Genomic DNA, 22,893 nt, shown 5'->3' on the forward strand with positions numbered 1-22,893 from the left:
AATATTTTGTGCATGCGCAAAACATTTTGTTTTTTGCGCATTCGCGTGCGTGGATACACGCGTGCGGTTCCACTTTTTTTTAATGTGGACGCACCTGCACGCCAGCGGCGACGGGTCTCCGTGCTGACGGGCGCTGGGTTGCGGCGCCGCCTTCAGCCCGGGCGTCGCCGGAGCCATCCCCGGGACCTCCAAACTGCCGCCCGAACACCCGTTTGGAGACCTGCTGGTGCCGGTTTAGAAAGCTGCCGCGGCCCGTTTACAGAGCTACTGAAGGCGGTAGCTCTGTAAACAGGCCGTGGCAGCTTTCCAAACTGGCACCAGCAGGTCTCCAAATGGGTACTGCCGCTGCCCGTTCCGAGAGGTGCGCGCGCAGCTCTCCAAATCTTTGGAGTGGTGCACGCGCACCTCCACCCGTTTGGAGTGGTGCGCGCGCACCTCCGCCCGTTCGGAGAGGTGCGCGCGCACCGGGCGACTGGGAGCTGCAGGAGACGGCTCAAAGAGCCGCATGCGGCTCCGGAGCCGCGGGTTGCCGGCCCGTGGTCTAGTTAATTGGACAGCCATTTGTCTGAAATTGTATAGGGTCTCCTGCATGACCCGGGGGGTGGACCAGAAGACCACCAAGGTCCCAACTCTGTTATTCTGTTAAGTAACGACCATCCATCCCTGCTCTCCCCAATGCATACATTAAATGGATACATGGGTCACTAAGTGGAGAATGGGGTGCCTCAGGGGTGGGGGGGAGCCTGGGAGGCCTAGTGCAGGTACAAGCCAACCTGCGTCAAGCTTTGAGGTACCCCATGCTCCACTTCCCTACCCTTGGGTGGGCCGCATGTGCACCCACAACACAATTGGTTATCTTGCCAGTGAGAAAAAATGGGGAAGAAATATGCTGGGCACACCTACCTTTCCTGGTTTTGCCACTGCCCTATCTCACCAAGTAGCCCTGCTTTTCTGGGGGAAAAAGGACTGGTTCCCTAGTCTTTCAGAGCTTTCTGCACCATTCAGCTGATCACTGGGAGACTGCAAACCCTCTCCTGGCTATTGCTAAGCTTTGGGAAAGCTTCAGGATAAGTTTCCCAAAACCTTTCCGTTGCTTTCAAATCATCCCTCCCCCAGAAAGCCACTTTTCTTCAATAAAGAAAAAAAAAGCTGGGAGGACATACTTGTTGATATCCCCCCCCTCAAAAAAGTTAGGTGCTAAAAAACTCTTTGCCCTCCAGTCACTATCCCTTAAAAACCTAATCTGCTAAATTACTGAATGCCTGTAAAGAGGGTAACAAAACCTGCAAGTTACTTACCTCAACTCCAGGCTGAAGAGTAGAGGAAAGGGACGAAGCAAGCAAAGAAAATCTTTGCAGTTTTTTGCCTTGAGGAGCTGAAGAAAAAAATTCAGCTCAAACAGTTCAGCAGGCTAGAGCACAGCACATGCAGCAAAACGGGACAGAAGCTGGGTCCTTGTGAAGTTTTTTGCTGTTTGTCTAACTAGTCCTAGCTGGGTCTAAAAGGTCTGGTTTCCCAAAGCCCAACAAGAGCCAGGAGAGGAGCCATTGTACTGTAACTTTGAAACAGGGTCATATGTAACATTGAGCTGTATGACGTAACTTTGAACATTCGTTAAGTGACTTGTCATATCTAAAGGACTACCTGTATACCATATCTTACTTCTTGCACTTCTGTTTTTGTTATACTTTTGTGAGATGCTTATGCAGTAATAAATCTAATCAAATTTACTAATTTACTTTTTTTAGGTAAAAAAAGAAAAAGAAGACATTAACAGAAGATTTACAGGATGGTATCGTACCCTGCAACTATACAAGTATGTAGCTCAACATCACACACACTGTACTAGCCAATGTTCCCATTCCGTTCTTACCTGTGCATCACTAACCAGCACCTTAGCACGCTTATTGAGCTCCTTCATAATTTGCAAGATAGACATCTTCACATCTACCTGCACACGTTTCTGCACATCTGCCACCTGCCGGATCCTGTTGAGGCAGTAACATAGTTTCCTTAGTCTAGCCACAATTTCTTACAACTGAGGTATTGAACAAAATGAAAAATACATTTCATTTCCAACTGAAAATATATTGTTTTTGTTTCAAGTGGGGCACTGTTTGGAAGAATGTTATTCCAGGTTTCAGCTGAAATAAAAACCAGAGACGTCTTCAGGGGCAATTAGGGCAAAATTGGTGCATTTCTCCTTTTTTATTTTTTATTTATTTTTTAATATACATTTATCTTTTTTTGTCTCTCAAGTCATAGATTTTTTTGGTATCTCTAATCCATTTTGTCAGGCTTTTCTTCTTATCTTCGGCTTTGTTTTGTGATTCTGGGGTGTGGACTATCTCTTCCAGTTCCGGTGCTTCAGTCACATCTTGTGTGTTTTCCTCCATCTGTGTTAAATCACAATCCCTTCCATTGGTAGATTCTTTCATTTTCTGAAAATTCTTATGTTGTGAGGTTAATGTAAAGATATGTCCATTTATGTCATCAAAGTTACTTTTAATTTCATTGTGGTTTAAGAGCCATTGTTGTTTGGATTAATTGCAACATAGCAAGCATTTCCTCCTGGAAAGTATTTGGTTTTTCTTGACAAGTTCTTTTTGCAAGCTTTTGAGATTCCATGATAGCTAGAATTCAATTTTTTTTCTTTCTCTGAAAACAGCTTTAAAGTCACAGTCAATAGGTGTTTATCATCCAGGAAGGTCAGTTATGTTTTTTCAATTATAATCTTTGTTTATTGTGGCTGGCCCAGAATGTTTTGTTTAGCTTTTTTTTAAAGATCAAAGAAGTAGGTTATCTCATTCTGGGCATCCTGCCAATACAAAGCAGCTAGTTATATATTCTCTTCCACTACTAGATGTCAGCAACAGTATGTTTTTGTCCCCCTTAATAGTTTAAATCGCCGCTTCCTTCGGTGGGAGGGTGGGGCAAAGCTCCCCCTTTTCACTTTCGGAGGCTTTTTTTTGCTTCTTGGGGTATCTTTTCCAAAAGTTCTGAATATAGAGTAGGAGAGAGAAGATCAAATTGCTCACAGTTTCAGAATGCTGTTCACCAATGTTCTGGTGAGTACTCGTGGACTACGGCTGCAAGTAGCTTGGGCTGGTTACCGAGATGGGGCCAGCCTTTCTCCTGTCGTAACCCGAATTTCCCGACTGAACGGGATGACCACCGTCATTCTTGCATCACTGGGGCGCCCCTCTTTGCGGCGGCTTTAGACCCATTAAGGGTCCCCTGGCAGGGCGAAAAGAGCTGCATGAAGCAGAGCTTTTGCAATCCCGCGACCGTGTGCTACCGGGCAAAACTGGAAGTCCCCGCACTTCTCCTTTTCATATAACCTACCCATGTGCCAATCTTCCCAGCATTTTTCTTTTCCTATCTCCATTTTTAACATTGCCAAAAAAGTCCCTGATTTTTCCCCACTTCCCATTCTAAAACACTACAAGTAGCCCTTGACTTATGATCACAACTGGGACCAGAATTACTGTTGCTAAGCAAGTTGGGTGTTAAGTGAGTTATGCCCAATCTTATGACTTTTGCCATGGTTGTTAAGCAAATCACTGCAGTTGTTAAGTGAATCACATGGCCGTTATGTGAATTCAGCTTTCTCAATTTACTTTGTCAAAAGCCAGCTGGGAAGGTTGCAAGTGGTGATCACATGACCCTGGGATATGTGATTGTAAATACATGCCAGTTGCCAAGTGACCAAATTTTGATCACGTGACTGAGGGGATGTTGCAATGGTCATGTGAGGACTGGTTATAATTCACTTTTTTCATTGCCGTTGTAACTTCAAACAGTCACTAAATGAATGGTTGTAAGTTCTGAACTACCTGTACTGTCTGGAACACTGCTTCTGCATGCCAAATACTCTGCAAAGCCCTAGTTTACAACAGATTCTCTGTTATTTAAATTAAAAGATCATTGCTGGAATATAGGGAATGGCAATCCAAAATAGTGGAAGATCCCAAGTTAGACAGGTCCGACACAAAGACTAGCAGCAAATATAGAAAACAGCAAAATTCTCTTTCCAAATAGGAAGGAGCCTTCTTAGATTAAGAAAAAACATGTACATTTTATAATTATAAATTATTATCATAAATTATATAAACTGACAAGTCACATTATATTGGTTTTAAAGAAGAGAGATGCACCTCCTAAAACCTGTTCATGGCTGGATAATGCATCACAAGGCAAATCTAAACATTGCCAATTGTGGTTTATCTACAAAACACACCACCTAATAAACTGTTAGTTACAAACGACAATGATTCTGTTTAGACATTACACTGAGTCAAATCTAAATAAATCATTTTACTTCTGTGGACCATGTGCAATGAAAAAACTAGGTCCTTCACATGGGCCACAAAACAGACCAGTTTCAAAAGGGCAGATAAAAAGTAAAGTCCACACTGAGTCGGGTAATTTCCTATATGAGGTGTCCTTGGCACTCTCTGAGCTTGGGTGTTTTCTTGCAAATGTTTCATTACCCAAACAAGGTAACATCATCAGTGCTAGTCTAGCACTGCCTCAACCAAGTCAGAGTACCAAAGACCCCTCATTTCAACCCCAAGCTACAAATATTCTCCTTTATTGGTAATTTCCTATATATGACCTTGTGGGATTTGCTTGTTTTTTGCAACTGTCCTTTCCTAGATAAGGGGCATAGATAAGGGATAGTGACATTCAGCTTGTCCTTCTTCCAAAGTATTCAGATCCATCAACTAATCTCACTATTTTATCCTCAAACTTCAAGATTAGCAAGGGTGGATGTTAAGAGTCTTCAGAGGTTATGAAATGTTTTTGAATGTTATGGCCCACACTACACTAGAATGCATCGGAACAAGCATGTCTTTCTCTTCCCCCAAGGTTTAGACATGCTAATATTAACTTTTAAGGATCACTTTCTTAGCAAAGGACACTTACGAGGTGCGCACTTCCTTGGTTGACCTCTGGAGATTGGCATTTTTATCCCCCAGGCGCTTGACCAATGAAGCCAGCATCTTACGTTGGTTCTTGACTGCATCTTCCAAGAACTGGTACCTACAAAGAGATTTTTCTAAACTTTTGTATATAAAGCTTTTCATGGACTTTGTGTACATGCTGCTATTTTAACCACAGGAGAAAGTCTCCTAATCTGTTTGACATTACAAGGAGTCCCCTGTTAACCACAGCAATTGGGACCAGAATTGCCATTGTTAAGTAACATGTTCATAAAGCATGACATCACGTGACCATGCTACTTAGTGATGGCAATTCCAGCAATCACAATTGCCTTCATTAAGCAAGGATTACATGGGTTGTTAAGTGAGGATGTCACATGATCGCAACACCTGCTGGCTTCCCATTGACTTTGCTTGTGGGCAACTGGCAGGGAACATCCGAAATCATGATCATGTGACTGCAGAGACATTGTAACAGCTGGAATTCCAAAGACCAGTCATAAGTACCACTTGTTCAGTTATCACTGCAAATTCAATTGCTGAACAAATGGACATAAGTGAGGACTACCTGTATAGATACTCCATTTCAACCAAGGAGAAAGAGAAAGAAGAGAACTGCTAGATATAAGGCACGACAATTTGCTAGACAGCACAGAAATTCAGTATCTTCTAACACATTACACTGATTTTTTTTATTTTTCACAAAGTGGGAGATGGACAACTAAACTTCTGAAAGCAACTGAAGACAGAAACAGTCTAATTCTTAATATTTATTTGAAGCACATTCAAGAAAATTTAATGGAAACTGCATGTATGTATTCCTAAAAATAAAGGAGAAGCAAAGTTAGGATGATCACTTGAAACACTTCCCCAGACACTGTAGCATCTGCAATGTCCTCAAATAGTACCTATTGATATTCAAATTTAAAATAAAAAATGGTCAAAATCTCAGGAGATAGATAAATCACTTAAAATCACCATATTCTCATGCAGTGTTAGGAGGAGAGTCCACAACACTGCACAAAGTTAAGACAGGACTATCCCAGGCCTGAAAAGGCTGCTAATCTCTGGTCCAGGTCCAGGATAATGAACCCTACATTCACAGAAAATTATAGAAAGAATCATCCAAAATTAACAGGTCTATGCTTATACAGTCTACAGGAAAGCTTACTGGTGATCTTTGTGAGCATTCAGCTGACAATCCCGGCATGTCAGGGTGTCACAGGTATCACAGAACAGTACCAGAGGTTCATGCTTATGGACAGAACAGTAGATAGTCTTCTCCCTCACCTGTGATTTGGAGGAGCCTCAAGAGAAACAGAAACCATTCTGTTACTTATGTGGATAGATTGCCTTGCAGGGACTAAGAGTATATGAGATGCCAATATGAGATGAAAATAGCCTTCTTCAGTGAACCAAGTGCAGTAAGATTCAAAGGATTTCATTACTTTTCTCAGCCACAATGCATATTAAATTTTGTATGCCTTATCTGTCTAGCACACCCCGCCAACTAAAGTTTACATTTTTTTCATACCATACTCTGTGATTAGGATCATTTACAGTCCATGAGGCTTTTTCTTTGTTTTACTACCTACCTGTGGATCGAACTGTATGGTCCTTAGTGTACTTCACTCTCTGATGCGCCTCCACACATGTCTCACACAGGGGCTCTTGGCACTCCACACAAAAGCTGGTGGCAGGGGCATTATCTTCACAACTAGTGCAACACTAATAGAAAAAGGCTACTGATTAATCAACTGAGGAAAAAAGAACAGGTCTCATCCCTCAGGCCTGGAAATATAAAAACAGACAAGCCACATTCAGAAAACAAACATACCTGATTAGCATCCCTAGCATCCCCAAGAGCCTCTGTGTCACCATCCCTCAAAAAGTAGTTCTCCACAATGTCTTTTAGATAACACTGATGCTTGCATACTGGGCAATCAACCACTGGGGGATAAAAAAAGAATCATTTAAAAACTACAAGTGTACAGAACAAAAGCAAACACTTCTTTTCAAATACCATTCTGGCCACATTTTCAGCAACTTGCATACAAAAGATAGCTATTAGCTCAGGTGATTGCTTTACAGTTAAAATCCGTACTTTGAACTGTATTTGGAAGCTTACTGGCAATCATTTCAACACTCAGAAAATTAATATTAATCTAGTATGTAAAGATATATACACAATCACACATCTATTGTCAGTCTCAATTATTTTAGCAACAGGCAAGTAAAAGACCATGAGAGCTTGCTTGCTCTAGATGAATTTTTAAATCTAATAAAGCATCTTTGTTCATGTAAGCAACAAACACAAATATTATATTGGAAGGAACAGCAATACACTTCAAGCATATCTTGACCAACCTTTCTCAACTGGGGCTCTGTAAGAGATTTTCTTTGCAAGATACAAAATCTATTGCATTCCTTTTTTTTAATAAAGTTTTTTTTCTCTACATACATATGTTAGTTTTTCAAACAACATGCGAGTTGGGTTCATAAGACGCTGATACGTTATACAAATTCTACTCTTTGGTTCTCTCTTTCAACCATTTATAAAATAAATTCCAGCTTTTGTAGTATTCTGTTTCTTCGTCTTTTAGTCTCATAGTTAATCTGTCCATCTCTGCGCATTCCAATATCTTCTTTATTACCTCTTCTTCTGACGGTACCTGTTCATTTTTCCAGCATTGCACATATCTTATTCTTGCTGCAGTTACAATATGTAAAGCCAAGTATAAATTTTGTTTGTTAGTCTTTTCTGGTACTATACCTAATTAAAAAAGATCGGGATTAAATGCTACATGTTCTCCTAATATTTTTTCTAGCCAAGCATGTATTTTTTTCCAATAAGCCTTTACTTTATCACATGTCCACCAAATATGATGTTGTTGTTAGTTGCGAAGTCGTGTCCGACCCATCGCGACCCTATGGACAACGTTCCTCCAGGCTTTCCTGTCCTCTACCATCTTCTGGAGTCCATTTAAGCACACGCCTACTGTTATGTATGCAGGCACCTTCATAGCAACAGCCACCAGGGGGCGTTGGCCTGGACAGTTTCGGCGGGAAACCTAGGGCCAACCCCATTGGCTGTTAGCTTACCTGGCCAGGTATATAAGGAGGCCAGGTAGCCCTCATTCCCCAGTTCACTACCCCCTTCAATAAAGAGCTGAACTCACACACCGGCTGGCGTCTCTTCCTTGTGTCGGACCCACTACACAATAGTGGCGACGAAGGTGGGATTGCTGCCGGCCAAGAGCTGAAGTCACTGGGGAAACGCTCCGCGAGCTGAAGAGAAAGGCATTTTTCCTTCTTCCCCCCACGACCGCCAGCTGAACCGGCAACGCCAAGCGCCACATCCACGACCAAGACCGCAACTGCCGCCATGGCTAGAGCCGGACAACCCCGCGAATTCGAGACCCGCCGCCCCGAAACCTGGGCCCGTTACCTGGCTCACGTTGAACTGTACATGCGGTTCAATCAGATATCGGAGGACGGTGCAAAGGCGGCCGCACTGCTCTGCCTTGGGCGGCCAGCGCTGCTGGAAGTCGCCGCGAACCTGTTCCCCCAGGAGGCCATCAACACCGTCACGTACCGAGACCTTGTGGCCAGGCTCAACGCACATTTCAAGCCCCGGTGCTCCAAGGTGGCCGCACGGTCACAATTTGAGAAAAGGGACCAGCGCCCCGGCGAGACCGGCGCCGACTTCCTCGCCGCCCTGCGGGAAGCTGCCATCGCTTGCAGGTTCACAAATTTGGAGGAGCGGCTACGGGACCGGCTGATTTGCGGCCTAAGCGACAGGCGGCTGCAGGAGCGCCTGTTCGAAAGAGAGGAGGTCTCTCTCCAGGAAGCCGAGGACGCCATCCTAGCCCACGAAGCGGCCTGCGGGGCCGTCCAAGCCTGCCAGGGAATCCGGCCCGGCAACCAGGCAACCAGCGTCCACCGGCAAGGGGCCACAGAGGAGGACGACCTGAGCATCGACCTCCTCCAGCGGAAGTCGACCCCCAACCAGCGAGCCAGACGCCCAGACAGGCCCAGGCCTCCCAGCAACACCGCCGTTCCTCAGTGGTGTGCAGGGTGTGGTGGGAACCACGTGCGCAGCCTCTGCAAGTTCCGGTCCGCCACGTGTCGGGCCTGCAAGAAAACAGGCCACATAGCCGCCGTCTGCCGTAGCCGCCGCCCCCGGGAGGAGATCCACGAGCTGCAGCCGGAGGAACCGCCGTTCGAAGGTACTGGGGCCCCCACCAAAACAAAAATTGGCTATGTCGAGAGCCGGCTGGCCATTAACCACACGGGTAGCCGCCGGCTGCTCAAACCCAAAATTAGATTAGCAATCCGTTTGCAAGGCGTCCCTTGCAACATGGAGCTTGACTCCGGATCAGCGGTCTCGATTATTTCGGACGAGACCCTTAATCACATAATTAGCCGGAGCAAGCAACGGATTAAATTACGGCCTACTAAATTAACCCTGACCGATTTTCAGAATTCACCGGTCAAGGTGAAGGGGGAGGCCACCGTTTCAGTGGGGTTTAAGGGTCGCAAAGGGCACCTGGACGTTGTAGTGGTAGAGGGCCGCAGAGCCAGCCTGGTCGGGCTGGACTGGTTTGAGGCCCTGGGAATCTCAGTATCCGGGATCCATCGGATCCAGGGGGACTCCGTTGAGGCCGTTTGCCGATAGTTTGCCGACGTCTTCGACGGGTCATTAGGCAAGTACACCGGGGCACCCATATCGTTCAAGCTTAACTCGAACGTCTCCCCCGTTAGGGTCCGGCTGCGGCGAGTCCCTTTCGTGCTCAAACACAAAATCGAGCGCGAACTAGACAAGTTGGTGGCCCAGGGAATCTTAGAACCCGTAGATGGAGGGGAATGGGAAACCCCCATCGTGACCCCCCTCAAATCCAACGGGGAAATAAGGATCTGCGCCGACTATAAATGCTCGGTGAACCACGCCCTAAACCCGCACGCTTACCCGGTTCCCGCGGTCAGTCACGTTCTCGCTTCCCTCCAAGGCGGCGCCATATTTGCAAGGCTCGATCTTGCACAGGCGTACCAGCAACTCACAGGTCACTAGGGAAACAGCTGACATCCAAACCATAGTAACCCACAGGGGGGCGTTCCGGGTGAACAGACTGCAGTTTGGAGTTAGCGTTGCTCCCGGCATTTTCCAGGAGGTTATGGAAAAGACACTCAAGAGCATTCCAGGAGTCTGCCCCTATTTTGATGACATCCTGATCGCAGGAGCATCAGCAGAGGAACTGGCAGGTAGGCTTAGGGAAGTGCTGGCAAGGCTGCGCACAGCTGGCCTTAAACTCAAAAAGGAAAAATGCAGCATAGGCGTTCCTTCCACAGAATTTTTGGGGTTCAGAGTAGACGCCAGGGGAATCCACCCCACAGAATCCAAGGTGAGGGCCATCAAACTAGCACCCACACCCAAGAACAAAGCAGAGCTTCAGGCATTCCTGGGTCTGCTGAATTTCTATCATACATTCCTCCCACACAAGGCAGCCATCGCTGAACCGCTCCACAGGCTGCTAGACAAGCAGGCAACATGGGCCTGGACGGCCACCCATGACCAGAGCTTCAAGGCCCTGAAAGCATTGCTGTCGGACAAGTCCACAGTAACCCATTTCATCGAGTCCAAGCCCATTTGCATCGCCTGCGATGCATCCCCTTACGGTGTGGGCGCTGTCCTAAGCCACCTTGAGCCCAACGGGGTACAAATTCCCATAGCATACTATTCGAGGCCACTGTCTGGAGCAGAAAGAAACTACGCCCAAATAGACAAAGAAGCCCTGGCAATCGTGGCAGGAATCAAGAAATTCCACGATTACCTATATGGCAGGTTCACTGTCTTCACGGACCACAAACCACTCCTGGGCCTGTTCACCACAGACAGGCAAACCCCCCAGATTCTGTCCCCCAGGATGCTCCGGTGGTCCATCTTCCTTGCAGCATACAATTGCAAGCTGGTGCACAAGCCAGGGAAAGAGATGGGCCACGCAGACGGTCTAAACAGGCTTCCTTTAGACACACACGAGCCAGATCCAGCACCAGCCACACAGATCCTAGCCCTGCAGGAACTACCCGAGTGCCCAGTGCTAGCCAAGGACATTGCCAGCCACACAGCCACGGATAACATCATGGGCAGAGTGCTCTCATGGGTTTGCACAGGGTGGCAGGACAAATCCCCGGGACCAGAGTTTCAGGCCTACTTCACTAGACGTGATGAAATCTCCACTCACAAGGGATGCCTCCTGTGGGGTAGCAGGGTCATCATTCCACCCGCACTACACGCCAGGGTATTGGACTCCTTACACGAAGGGCACCCGGGGGTGGTCAGAATGAAGGCACTGGCTAGGAGCTACCTCTGGTGGCCCGGGTTGGACAAGGAGGTTGAGGATCGGGTCAGGGCCTGTTACACGTGCCAGAGATCCAGGCCAGAAATGCCACATGCACTAGTACACCGGTGGGAGGCCACACACACGCCATGGTCCCGCATTCACATTGACTATGCGGGGCCATTTCAGGGTCAACTATTTTTAGTAGTGGTGGACAGTCACTCCAAGTGGTTAGAGGTAGTCCCTGTCCCCAACATGACCTCGGGGAGGACAATCCAGGTGCTCAGAGCTCTCTTTGCCACACACGGCCTCCCCGACGTAATTGTGTCTGATAATGGGCCTCAGTTTACTGCTGCTGATTTCCAGGCGTTCTTGAAGGCGAACTGGATTAGGCACGCCACCTCCGCGCCTTTCCATCCATCTACCAACGGGCAGGCCGAACGGATGGTAAGGACGACCAAAGACGCACTCCGGCGCATCATCAGCAGGGACTGGCACCACAGACTGGCCAAATTTTTACTAGCCCAACACACAACACCATGCGTGGCTATCGGCAAGAGCCCAGCAGAACTGCGATGGGGACGGCGCCTCATCACCAAGCTGGACCGCCTACACCCAGACCGGGTAGCAGCCGAGACCAGAAGGGCGACATCACCATCACCAGCATCACCACCATCACCATTGCCATCATCACCCACACACAGGGTCCTCAACCTGGGGGACCTGGTCTGGGCAAGGAACTATGGGGCTGGACATCCCTGGGTTCCGGGGACAGTGGTCGAGAAAACAGGACCCCTTTCGTACATTGTAGGGATGGAGGGGGACAGACGCATAAGGCGACACATCGATCAGCTCAGAGGAAGAGTCCCTGAGCACATCACACACGCCCCTGAGCGCGTCACACACGTCCCTGAACTCAACGCACACGATCAACAGGAGGACCACACTCCCAGAGGGGTCAACCCAGCCGTGGACGTCACAGAGCAGGGACCAGAGGAGGAGGACTTCCTGATTCCGGCTCCTTGTAGCCCTGCACAAAGGCCTCAGGAACCCACGGTCCAAGCCCAGGGGCCAAGCACACCCAGACGATCCACCCGTCCACACAGGACAACAGCCTACCTGTCAGACTATGTGTGCAAGTGACCCGCACACTGGACTTTGTGTTTTCTTACATAGGCATAGTCATAGTTGTTGTTGTTGCTGTTATGTGGTTCTTCTCTAAGGGAAGAGGGGTGTTATGTATGCAGGCACCTGCATAGCAACAGCCACCAGGGGGCGTTGGCCTGGACAGTTTCGGTGGGAAACCTTGGGCCAATCCCATTGGCTGTTAGCTTACCTGGCCAGGTATATAAGGAGGCCAGGTAGCCCTCATTCCCCAGTTCACTACCCCCCTCAATAAAGAGCTGAACTCACACACCGGCTGGCGTCTCTACCTTGCGTCGGACCCACTACACAATACCTACTGCTTCAGTAACTCCATCCAGCCACCTCATTCTCTGTCGTCCCCTTCTTCTATTGCCCTCAATCTTTCCCAGCATTAGGCTCTTCTCCAGTGAGTCCTTCCTTCTCATTAGGTGGCCAAAGTATTTGAGTTTTAGCTTCAGGATCTGGCCTTCTAAAGAGCAGTCAGGGTTGATCTCCTCTAGGACTGACCGGTTTGATCGCCTTGCAGTCCAAGGAACTCGCAGGAGTCTTCTCCAGCACCATAGTTCAAAGGCTTCAATTCTTTGGCACTCAGCCTTTCTTATGGTCCAGCTTTCACTGCCATACATTGCAACTGGGAAGACCATAGCCTTGACTATACGCACTTTTGTTGGCAGGATGATCTCTCTGCTTTTTAGTGTGCTGTCTAGATTTGCCATGGCTTTCCTCCCCAGGAGCAAGCGTCTTTTAATTTCTTGGCTACATTCCCCATCTGCAGTGATCTTGGAGCCCAGGAAAATAAAATCTGTCACTACCTCCATTTCTTCCCCATCTATTTGCCAGGAATTGAGAGGGCCGGATGCCATGATCTTGGTTTTCTTAATGTTAAGTTTCAACCCAACTTTTGTACTCTCCTTCTTCACCCGCAACAAGAGGCTCTTTAGTTCTTCTTCACTTTCTGCCATTAGAGTGGTATCATCTGCATATCTTAGGTTGTTGATGTTTCTTCCGGCAATCTTAATTCCAACTTTTGATTCATCTAGCCCTGCCTTTCTCATGATGTGCTCGGCATATAAGTTAAATAGGCAGGGCGACAGTATACAGCCTTGCCGGACTCCTTTCCCAATTTTGAACCAATCAGTGGTTCCGTGTCCAGTTCTCACTGTTGCTTCTTGACCTGCATATAGATTTCTCAAGAGACAAATAAGATGGTCTGGTATGCCCATCTCTTTAAGAACTTGCCACAGTTTGTTATGATCCACACAATCAAAGGCTTTAGCATAGTCAATGAAGCAGAAGTAGATGTTTTTCTGGAACTCTCTAACTTTCTCCATGATCCAGCGTATGTTGGCAATTTGATCTCTAGTTCCTCTGCCTCTTTGAAATCCTGCCTGTACTTCTGGTAGTTCTCTATCCACATACTGCTGGAGTCTAGCTTGTACGATTTTAAGCATAACTTTACTAGCATGAGAAATGAGTGCAATGGTGCGATAGTTTGAACATTCTTTGGCACTGCCTTTCTTTGGAATTGGAATGTAAACTGATCTTTTCCAATCCTGTGGCCACTGTTGAGTTTTCCAAATTTGCTGGCAAATTGAGTGTAGCACTTTTACTGCATCGTCTTTTAAGATTTTGAATAGCTCAGCTGGAATACTGTCACCTCCACTAGCTTTGTTGTTGCTCACCTTTTCTAAGGCCCACTTCACTTCACATTCTAGGATGTCTGGCTCGAGGTCAGTGACCACCTCATCGTGGTTATCAGGGACGTTAAGCTCATTCTTGTATAGTTCTTCTGTGTAATTTTGCCACCTCTTCTTAATCTCTTCTGCCTCTGTTAGGTCCCTGCCATTTTGGTCCTTTATCATGCCCATTTTTGCATGAAACGTTCCCTTCATCTCTCCAAGTTTCTTGAAGAGATCTCTGGTCCTCCCTATTCTATTGTTTTCTTCTATTTCTTTGCACTGTTCATTTAAGAAGGCATTCTTATCTCTTCTAGCTATTCTCTGGAATTCTGCACTCAATTGGGCGTATGTTTCTTTTTCTCCCTTGCTTTTCGCTTCCCTCCTTTCCTCCGCTATTTGCAAAGCTTCCTCAGACAGCCATTTTGCTTTCTTGCATTTCTTTTTCTTTGGGATGGTTTTGGTTGCTACCTGTTCTACAATGTTGCGAACCTCTGTCCATAGTTCTTCAGGCACCCTATCAGATCTAATTCCTTAAATCTATTTGTCACCTCTACTGTATATTCAACAGGGATATGATTTAATTCATACCTGACTGGCCTAGTGCTTTTCCCTATTTTCTTCAGTTTAAGCCTAAACTTTGCAACGAGAAGCTCCTGGTCTGAGCCACAGTCAGCTCCTGGTCTTGTTTTTAGTGACTGTATAGAGCTTCTCCATCTTTGCCTGAAGAGCATATAGTCAATCTGATTTCTGTGCTGACCGTCTGGTGATGTCCATGTATAGAGCCGTCTCTTGGGTTGTTGGAAAAGAGTGTTTGCTATGACCATCGTATTCTCTTGACAAAATTCTATCAGCCTGTGCCCTGCTTCATTTTGTACTCCAAGGCCAAACTTGCCTGTTATTCCGGTTATCTTTTGGCTTCCTACTTTAGCATTCCAATCCCCCATGATGATAAGGACATCGTTTTTTGGTGTTAGTTCTATAAGGTGCTGTAGGGCTTCATAGAGCCGGTCAATTTCATCCTCTTCAGCACCGGTGGTTGGGGCATAGACTTGGACTACTGTGATATTGAATGGTTTGCCTTGGATTCGAACTGAGATCATTCTGTCATTTTGAGGATTGTATCCCAGTATTGCTTTTCCTACTCTTTTATTGACTATGAAGGCTACTCCATTTCTTCTGAGGGATTCTTGCCCACAGTAGTATACTTGATGGTCATCTGAATTAAATTCACCCATTCCTGTCCATTTTAGTTCGCTGATACCTAAGATGTTGATGTTCAGTCTTGTCATCTCTTGTTTGACCACGTCCAGCTTTCCTTGATTCATGGATCTTACATTCCAGGTTCCTATGGAGAAAAAATCTTTACAGCATCGGACTTTCCTTTCACCACCAGACATATCCACAGCTGAGCGTCCTTTCGGCTTTGGCCCAGTCGCTTCATTCTTTCTGGCGCTACTAGTACTAGCCCTCTGCTCTTCCCCAGTACCATATTGGACGCCTTCCGACCTGAGGGGCTCATCTTCCAGCGTCATATCGTTTTGCCTTTTGGTACTGTCCATAGAGTTTTCATGGCAAAGATACTGGAGTGGTTTGTCATTTCCTTCTCCAGTGGATCACGTTTTGTCAGAACTCTCTGCTATGACCTTTCCGTCTTGGGTGGCCCTGCTCATAGCTTCATTGAATTACGCAAGCCCCTTCGCCACGACAAGGCAGTAATCCATGAAGGGGCCAAATATGATAATATGTACCTAAGTTATGTTTACATTTCCAACATTTGCCTGATACATTTTTAAACATTTTTGCTAATCTAGCTAGCTGGAGGTAAATGCCATCTATAAAACATTTTATACAAGTTTTCTTTGTATGCAGTTGACATTGTCAATTTATAATTTCTCTCCCACAATTTTTGCCATTCTTCTAATTCTATGTTATAACCAAAGTTTTCCGCCCACCTTATCATTGTCCCTTTAATTTGTTCACTTTCCATCTCTAAAGTTAACAAAAAATTATACATTTTTAAAATTAATTTCTCATCAGAAGTTAATATCTTATCAAACACATTTGGTTCTTTATAAAATCCATACATTTTCATATCTTTTTCATATCTGTTTTGTATTTGTAAGCGTACCCACCATGACATGTTGATACCCTGATGTTCCAGTTCTTGTTTTGATTTTAATGTCCCATCGATATTTAAAATGTCTCTATACGTCCAATTTTTTTCAAAATCTAACAAATTTACATGTGAAAAGGCTTCAATTGTTGATAACCACCCTGGAATTTTTACATATATTTTCATTTTCATTTTTTCCCATACTGTTATCAAAGCATTTCTAATACAATGGTTTTGAAAATATCCATGAATTTTGTTTTTCCCATACCACAGAAACGCGTGCCATCCCGAGTGTAAGTCATGTCCCTCCAAGCATAACAACCTTTTATTCCTAAGCATTATCCATTCTTTCACCCATGTCAATACAGATGCTTGATAGTACAGAGCCCACTCAGGTAAACCAAAACCTCCATTTTCTTTAGCATCTTGCAAAGTTTTCCTCTTTATTTTAGCTTTTTTTCCTTGCCATACAAACTTCAAAACTAAAGAATTCAACTCTTTAAAAAAAAATTCCCCCAAGTTTTATCGGAATTGTCTGAAACGATTTAAAACTTCCAATGTGAAAATGAATAACAGAGGGGATAGAGGACATCCTTGCCTTGTGCCTTTCCTTATTTCAAAGCTCTCAGTATCATATTCATATCTCTTGTTAAAGGTGGGTATGTCCAGGGTGGGCGTGGCCTACTGGGTGGGCGTGGCTAGAGTGTGTATGGCCTACTGGGTGGGCATGGCCAGCTCTACATCATTGCATCAAGGGTGCCTATGGGGGCCTGGGCAGGAGTGGGACAGATCTGAGGGTCTCTGGCAGAAGGAGGGTCTCTGGGCCAGGGCCAAGGCAGTGGGGGCCGTTCCCTCACTTTTTCCAGGATGGCTTCATGGGCCACATGAAACCACTTCGTGGGCCAGATCTGGCCCCCGGGCCTTGTGTTTGACATGTCTGCTCTAAAGTATGCTTTAGCTGTGTCCCATAGATTTTGTATCTTAGTATCTTCTTTCTTATTTTCTTTAAAAAAGAGTTCCATTTCTTTTTTTTGTTAACTCTATAAATTCTTTTTCCTTTAATATGGAACAGTTTAAAGTCCATCTTGACCTTTTTTGTGTCTCTTTCCAAGTCATTTTCAGAGGGTTATGATCTGCCCATGTACCTATTTCTATTTCAATGTCCTGCACATTCATTCTCAAGTCAGCAGTCATCCAAATCATATCAATTCTTGACCAGGATTTCTGGCTATTTGAATAAAAAGTATATTGTAATTTTTGTGGATTTATTTCCCTCCAAATATCTTGAATTCCAATTTCCTCCGCCATGTCAAAAAATGTCTTAGGTAATCTTCCTCTACCATTTTTCCTTGTTTTGTTACTTTTATAATCAATTTCTCCATCTGTTATTGCATTAAAATCTCCTAATAAACAGATATTTTGATACTCCAATTCTATTATTTTTCTATGTAGACTTTTATAAAAAATTTCTTCATTGTTATTCGGTGCATAGATAAATTTCTACCATTAATATTCTTCCTTCTTCGTCTGAATATACCATTTTCGAATTTATTGTCTCTTTAATATATAAAGCTACTCTTTTTTTCTGTTGTGCTGATGTATAATAAAGTTTTCCAATTTTTGGATATTCCAATAGTTTATGATGTTGTGCTTTTATATGTGTTTCTTGCACACAAATTATATCCAAATTCAGTTTCCATAGTTTCCTAAAAATCTTGTTTCTTTTAATTGGAGAGTTCAGTCCATTTATATTTACTGAAAAATTCCACTTTTTATCCATTTCCGTTTACTTATATTTCGGTCTAACCGATCTAGTAGTTCTTTGTTCTCTAGCAGGTCCTTCATCCTCCCCTTTTGAAGACCTTCCTCTTTCTGTTCTTTTGTTTGTGCAGTTGCTCCTTGAGTCTTCTCTTCTGTTTGTTTCTGTTCTTTACTCTCTCCTTGGCCTCTTTTTACTCCTTCATCCAAAATTGACCTATTCTTCTCTTCAAAGTCTCCTGCTTTCCAAATTGAATCAAGTCTATATCTTGTATTGTTCCAGTTTATTAAGATGCCTTCTGGCATCAACCATCTAAAGTTTATGCCATTAGCCATCAACTTCGTAATCAAAAAATGGTACTGTCTTCGTGAATCTCTGACTCTCTTAGGTATCTGTTTTAAGACCACAATTTCTTTATTTTTATATTGTATTGGTTCATCTCTTACTTTCCGCAGTATTTCATATCGTTGTCTTCCTTGCAAACCGTACATGTACTTCTCTTGGTAACTTATTTCTTCTTGCGTAGCTTGAGTTGAAGCGAAATATCCCATTGAGTTCAAGTTGAATTTCCTCTCGGTCTGCTTTCAGAGCCTCCTCCAGGATATCAATAATCACCTCTTCTATGCTTTCCGCTCTATCTTCAGGGATATTTTGGAACCTTAAATAGTGTTCCGCATTTGCCATCTCTAAAATCTTAAATTTCATTGTCTAATTTTTTAATTTTCTCGCAGTAATATTTCTATCTTTTTGTCATTATCATCTGTTTTTTCTTCAATCTTACATATCTTCTGTTGACTTTTTAGTATCATTTGATTTTGAGTTTCCAATTTTCCCTTTATATCCAAAATTTCTTCATTTAACTTCTCCAGTGTTGCTTGTGTGGTTTTATAATTCTCTTGTGTCTATAAGTGGTGTTTTTCCAAAGTCTCTTGATTCTTTAACATAAGATCCTGAAGAAATTTTAATGAAGTCTGTGTTTCACTTTGAGCTGTGGTCTTTTCCCTTTGCAACATAGCTTCAATAGATGCCTGTGTTGTAGGACTAGATTGTCCTACTGAGGGTGCAGAAGAAGTTTTTTTTCATAAGTCTAGTAATATTCGATGAAGTCATTTTGAAGTTTATAGTCTATAGCCAAAACAACGTCTGTTTAGATTTAGTCAAATTCAATAGAAGTAACTTTGAGTCTCAGTTTCATACCAAAGTAGCTTTATCAGCTGCAGCTGTTTCCAAGGTTGAATTTCAGTCAACAGAGAATGTTACAAAAATTTCGTGTTTTTTTCACCACTAGATGTCCTCCTTGGCTTATTTATCAATGTCCAGTATTTTTAACAAAGAGCCTCTTCCTCCCCCATGTAATTACTCGCCGCTCGTAAATCTTCTGGGAGTTCTTTACATTCCAGCTCTTTCCAATCAGGGACTAAACATTTTTAGTCCTCTAAGAGAAGAAAAGTAAACATCTTGCTCACCCAGCTTCAACACGCAGTTGAAATTCCACTGTTTTTTAAAAATCCTTTGCTCCCTGCCGGAGACGACTATGGCCGAAGATATAAAACAGCCTTTCCCTTCGTTTCTTTTCCAAAGGGTCCTACAGTTCGCTCTGATCGGGTGCCCCCTGATCTGAGCTCCTGAAGTACAGTATTCCTCCTCCTTCATTGCCCCTCCAGGGCAACTTTCCGACCCTTTAAGGGTCGCTAGACAAAGAAAAAACCAAGCTGGAAATCCGAGCACTGACTTACCCAACTTGTCTTGACTCTGCCAAACAGGAAGTCCAGATCTATCACATTCCTGCAGGCTTTGTTTTATCCCAGCCTTGGTGGCACATGCGTCCTCTGCGTATTTTCAGCGAGCATTCCTAAACAACCAAAGCAGCAGTGCTGTTGCCGGGAATACCTCAGCACTCTCAGCAGGCCAGGTCAGTGCAGCCACCAGGCGTCATGCCTGTGAGCCCTGCACTGCCCATGCTCACCTCCTGCACTGCCTTGGGAGCCAGAGCCCTTGTCCAGCCAGGTGGAGAACTGCCAGGCCAGCCTCTCCCTTTCCACGCCGAGCCTCACCCCCTCTCACAAGTGGGCACAGCTCTGCCCCACTTGCTGGAGCACTGAGCCCACCTGGATCTCACCAATTGCGCTACCACAGAGCTTAGAGAGCTTGATGCGCTGGCCACACTGCGTCCCTCACTTGATGGGTGCACTCCGGCGGAGATCTGGCAGGCAGGGAGGCTCCTGCAGATCACAAGGGAGGGAACCCATAGCTGTGCCCGCTTACGAGAGGCTGGGGCTCAGCGAGGAAGGAGAGAGGCCAGCTAGGCGCTTCTCTGCCTAGCTGGACAAGGGCTCCAGCACACAAGGTAGTGCAGGAGGCAAGCGTGGGCATTGCGGGGCTCGCAGGTGTGACGCCTGGTGGCTAAACCAATTGGACCTTAGTGGAGGTTAGGATTTGGCATTGTGGATGCCCTGGGGTGGGGTGGGGGTAGAATCCACTACTGAGAGTGGTTTTCTTTGGTCCCTGCCAGCCTCACCCCAGCACACAGATGTCATGCCTGGTGGGGGCCGCCACCTCCTCCTCCACCTGCTGCTTGGGTCCTGCGTCGCTGCATCACTCTGCCTGTTCCCCATTCGCCACCTGTACTGTATGGTTTCAAATGACAGCTCTGGAGGCCAGTGGTAGGCTCTCTGCATCATCCCTGGGCTGGCAGTTTCGTCCACCGGCCCCCTTTGTGGCTGTGCCCACAGAGCCGTGGGAGAGTTATACAAGGGCTGTTGGTAGGAGGTGCTCTGAAAACCGTTCTGCTGAGACTCCAGTTGCCAACTCTCCCGTGGCTTGCGCCATGACGAAGCGGCGCAAACCTCCCCTGCTGCCTCCCTCCACCTGCCAGACATCCGCCAAAGCCACCCGCCAGCTCCCTCCCACTGTTTGTTTGCCCATGGCCACAAAAGCTTACAGGGCTTCCTAGGGCAGACACTCGGGAGGTGAGGGCAGTGCCAGCGGAACACGCCTTCAGGTGAGGAGAGCAGCACGGACAGGCAGGGGCAGCTGAAGGACCAGGCGGTGCAAGCCTCCCCCGCCTGCCAGACACCTGGATGTGAATCATTGCGTTTGTTAAGTTGTAATGGTTGTTAAGTGAATCTGAATTCCCCATTTACTTTGCTAGTCAGAAGATTGCAAGAGGGGATCATGTGACCCCAGGACACTGCAACTGTCATAAATATGAACCACTTGCCAAGCATCTGAATTTTAATCGCGTGACCAGGGGGATGCTGCAACAGTCGTAAGTGTGAAAAAAGGTCATAAGTCACTATTTTCAGTGCTGTTGTAACTTTGAACGGTCAGTAAATGAACTGTAAGTCGAGGACTACCTGTATATTCTCTTTTCATTCCTATTATCTTCTTCCTTGCAGGATCAGAGCAAGTTTTAAGAACAAACATTGTTCTTAAAGTATCAACTTATGAAATATTTTCTTTTTGAAGTGAGCGAAATGCTTGTATAAATGTGTATTCAATGACTGCTCAACTACATTTACTGAATAAAGCATGATTTACAGATGGAAATAAGGAGCAGGCAAACCTTTGCCTAGGAACTATTTCTCTTTAGCCCCCAGAGTCTCCTTTGACCATTGCTGAAAATTGGTGGCACAGTTTCTTACCATCTTAAGGCAAAGACATAAAACTTTACTGTAAATTCTACAGTTTACCACAATTTAATTACTGTGTTTCCCCGAAAATAAGACCCAACCAGAAAATAAGCCCTATTATGATTTTTACCTGTGCGCCTAATATATGTCCTACCCCCCCAAAATAAGCCCTAGTAAAGAGCCTGCCCACTCCATCCCATCTGGTTGCTCGCTGCCACAACGGGGCAGGAGAGCACGCATCGTACCGATGCCACCGCCACGAGTTGAGGCAAGGCAGCTGGGGGGCTACCTCAGGGCCCCCGCAGACAGGCAACCCACACCCCGCCACCTGTGGATGCCCTGGGGGTGGGGGTTAGGATTTGGCATCATGGATGCCTTGGGGTGGGGTGGGGGTAAAGATGCTAACCCCCACCCCACCCCAGGGCATCCACAATGCCAAATCCTAACCCCCACCCCAGGGCAACCACATTCCTTCACTAACCACCTTTCTAGCTCCATTCTCCACGTGCAGGGCAACAAAAAAAGTTTGTGGGACTAAAAAAAAGATCAATCCAACCTTCCAACTTCTCGCAAAACAAAAAGGATCTTGCAAAGTTGGAAGGTCTGATTGAACTTTTTTTTTTACCAGTAGTCTCACAGGCTTCTTTTGTTGCCCTGCACGCGGTGGCGGAGAACGAGCTGGAAAGCAGATTAGTGAAGGGATTCTTTGGGGAAGCGAGGGGAGACAGGAAAGGGGCTGCTCCGGCCACCGCCGCTGCCTCACTCTGCCAGCATTGGCTCTGAAGGCCAGGTGGCCAAGGATACTGTTGGGGCTTCATCCTCCACCCACCCCCCACCTCACTTAGTGGTCACGGCACGGGTGCATTGCTCAGCCTCCTGCTTCGTTACGGCGGCAAGTAAGGAGAAGAAGCGGGCCGAAAATCCTGCATGGGGCTGCTGGAGCCGCCGCTGCGAGGCCAGGCAGTTGTCGGCACATTGATAGCCTGGCTGCGGGGCCCTGTCAGCCCGTGCTGGGCGTGTGGGGCACCTCCACACCCCCGCCTCGCTTTGTCCTCAACCCCCCCGCCTCGCTTCATGGCCGCAGCCCCCTCTCATCTCGGTAGCAAGCAGACAGAATGGGCAGGTGGCAGGCTGCACAGGCCCTTAAGTAGGGCTTACTTTCAGGGTAGGACTTATATTTGGCACAGGCGTGAAAATCGGGCTAGGGCTTATTTTTGTGGTAGGTCCTATTTTCAGGGAAACACGGTATTTCAAAGGTCTGATTCTAAGAACTGTTGACT

At 45.9% G+C, this 22,893-nt stretch overlaps 1 protein-coding gene across 1 annotated transcript in view; it reads right to left on the minus strand.

Annotated features, from left to right (window-relative positions):
• The window catches only part of LOC308676262 (transcription intermediary factor 1-beta-like), a gene marked incomplete at its 5' end in the record, with an annotated part of 73,734 nt that overhangs the window by 27,189 nt on the left and 23,652 nt on the right, over positions 1 to 22,893 (minus strand). The window contains 5 exons of the mRNA XM_081342076.1: positions 1,874 to 1,988; positions 4,930 to 5,046; positions 6,118 to 6,253; positions 6,542 to 6,674; positions 6,784 to 6,896. Coding sequence (XP_081198202.1) covers positions 1,874 to 1,988; positions 4,930 to 5,046; positions 6,118 to 6,253; positions 6,542 to 6,674; positions 6,784 to 6,896 — 614 coding nt within the window. The remainder of the gene's footprint in view (positions 1 to 1,873; positions 1,989 to 4,929; positions 5,047 to 6,117; positions 6,254 to 6,541; positions 6,675 to 6,783; positions 6,897 to 22,893) is intronic.

This window comes from Vipera berus (genome assembly GCF_964194415.1).
Source record: "Vipera berus genome assembly, chromosome: W".
In the NCBI taxonomy this organism is placed as follows: domain Eukaryota; kingdom Metazoa; phylum Chordata; class Lepidosauria; order Squamata; family Viperidae; genus Vipera; species Vipera berus.